General features: G+C 40.6%; 1 protein-coding gene across 1 annotated transcript; it reads right to left on the bottom strand.

Annotated features, from left to right (window-relative positions):
* Positions 1–325: 325 nt before the first annotated feature.
* On the bottom strand, positions 326–2,010 carry LOC116380420 (claudin-15-like). The gene is made up of 3 exons (XM_031842341.1): positions 1,813–2,010; positions 1,342–1,455; positions 326–814 (listed from the first exon to the last, which is right to left on the bottom strand). Exons 1-3 carry the CDS (start codon positions 1,998–2,000, stop codon positions 733–735), a joined length of 384 nt encoding a protein of 127 aa, XP_031698201.1. The 5' UTR covers positions 2,001–2,010; the 3' UTR covers positions 326–732.
* Positions 2,011–2,072: the final 62 nt, after the last annotated feature.

Here is a 2,072-nt window from a genome sequence, read left to right as displayed (position 1 = left end):
CACACACACACACACACAAACACTCACACACACACACACAGGAGATAACACACAGTATGTAAACGTGTGTGGGATGAACTTTAAGCCTCTTTTATTCAGCATTCATGATCATTTATTGAAAACACACTAATATGCAGTTGTAACCAGTTATGAGGACATTTTAAAGTGTTTATTAATGTTTTCTATAAAGACGTTTATTGTTCCTTCGTGTTAGAGGCTTAAAATGACCAAAAGTGTATTTAATATAAATCAAATTATGAATAACATGAATTTCATCATCAGGCACTTTTAAAAAAACATCCAAAAAACACCAAAAACCTAATTGTTAGGTTTCATAAAAACTTTATTTCGATAATAATAAACTCCACACAGAATTACAGAATCACTAACCACCATGTTTGTGTTCTCTAGATTTAGATTTCACAAAAAACTCTTTAAAAAAATAAGCAAATATTTCAAAAGGACAGAAAAATAACTACATGTCCATATTAGAGACATTATACTACATGTCCACATTTAAAGAGACATTATACTACATGTCCATATTCTATGTCAGCAGACATGTTTGTTTTCAGTAATCATCACTTCGTGGGGACTGTCCTCCCATTTGGGGACAGACAGCTGGTCTCCTTATTTTTAGGGTTAAACTTTGTTATAGTAGTTTGCTGGAATCAGGACGTCAGGAAGCGAATGTGAGACAGAACAACGTCCTCAAAGTGTCCGGATGTGCGTTCAGACGTAGGCTCTGGCTGAATCTGGATCCGACTTGGCGGTAGCCGTGTAGACCCTCGGGGGCTTGTTTCCATAGAAACCGCTGCAAAACAAGAGACAGGAAGTCAGATGGAGTCAGAGACGTGAAAGGAATCGGTTTAAATGGCAGAACATCCCAGACAGGCTTTGGACGTTTCTTTTTCTTTGTATGAAAATGCAGAGAGGAGGATTTGTCGCCCCCTCTGGCTGTGAGAGTAATTACACAAACACAGTCGACGCTGATGACAAATCCCTTATTATTTAAAAAATATGTATGAATAACAAATTATACAATTCAAAATTTAAAACATGTATTATTCTATTAGAAATATAAATCAGAGAAAAAGTATTTTCCTCTGAAACCATTTGAGCGGCTCTTTAGACCTCCTTTAAGTCTTTTCTTTGCTGACCTCCGCTGGTTAAACTTCCCACCTGGCTGCGGTGATGTACAGGTGTACTCCAGGACGCTGTGACATCACTGATGGGTGTGGTTACAGGTGAAACTCCTCTGACCACACCCATCAGTGATGTAACAAGAGACTTGCTCACACGTTACCGTTTAAAGAGAGAAGAACTCAGGCGTGTTCGTACCTTTTCTTTCCGTCAGGTCTCGCTCTCTTGCAGGCGGAGCAGAGGAAACCTCCGCCCAGTATGGACAGACAGGCTCCGCCCCATCCCAGGTAGAGACCAGTACTCAGCTCGAACCTGAAGACACACAACACACAAACAACTGTTACCACACAACACACACACACACACTGCAAACAAACAACTGTTACCACACAACACACACACACACACACACTGCTAACACACAACACGCAAACAACTGTTACCACACAACACACTGTGAGACAACACACAACACACTGTTAACACACAACACACTGTTAACACACAACACACAACACACTGTGAGACAACACACAACACACTGTTAACACACAACACACTGTTAACACACAACACACAACACACTGTTAACACACAACCTGCAGACACACAACTACACATGTCCCTGTGTCGGTCTGAACTCTCGATGCGTGTTTTGTGTCGACTCACTTCACTCCACCAAAGAACGGGTTGTGGAAGTCCTGCACGACTCTGTAGGCGTACCAGGAGACGGCTATCATGCAGCACAGACCTACAACACACAAACATGAAAACACAATAACACCGAAGTCCTCTCTGCTCCTTGACTGCTTCTGGTCATTTTGAAAAAGAAAACTCTGTTTGTTAAAATAATACATTTACTAAAGTATAGAAACTAAGTGTGTAAGGTGCAGAAGAAAGCTTGTGTGCTCTGGACATTATTTATATAT

This window comes from Anarrhichthys ocellatus, unplaced genomic scaffold, assembly GCF_004355925.1.
Source record: "Anarrhichthys ocellatus isolate YVR2014 unplaced genomic scaffold, GSC_Weel_1.0 scaffold7143, whole genome shotgun sequence".
Taxonomy (NCBI): domain Eukaryota; kingdom Metazoa; phylum Chordata; class Actinopteri; order Perciformes; family Anarhichadidae; genus Anarrhichthys; species Anarrhichthys ocellatus.
Note: the sequence above shows the minus strand (reverse complement) of the source record. Positions and strands in the feature narration are given on the sequence as shown.

What these genes read in the sequence shown, in the direction of transcription:
- LOC116380420 (XM_031842341.1), bottom strand. Translation starts at nt 2,000, where the DNA reads ATGTATTATTTTAACAAACAGAGTTTTCTTTTTCAAAATGACCAGAAG. An exon ending in CCGTTCTTTGGTGGAGTGAA is followed by an intron (nt 1,456 to 1,812) that starts GTGAGTCGACAC and finishes GTGTGTCTTCAG; the next exon opens with GTTCGAGCTGAGTACTGGTC. An exon ending in AGACCTGACGGAAAGAAAAG is followed by an intron (nt 815 to 1,341) that starts GTACGAACACGC and finishes CTTGTTTTGCAG; the next exon opens with CGGTTTCTATGGAAACAAGC.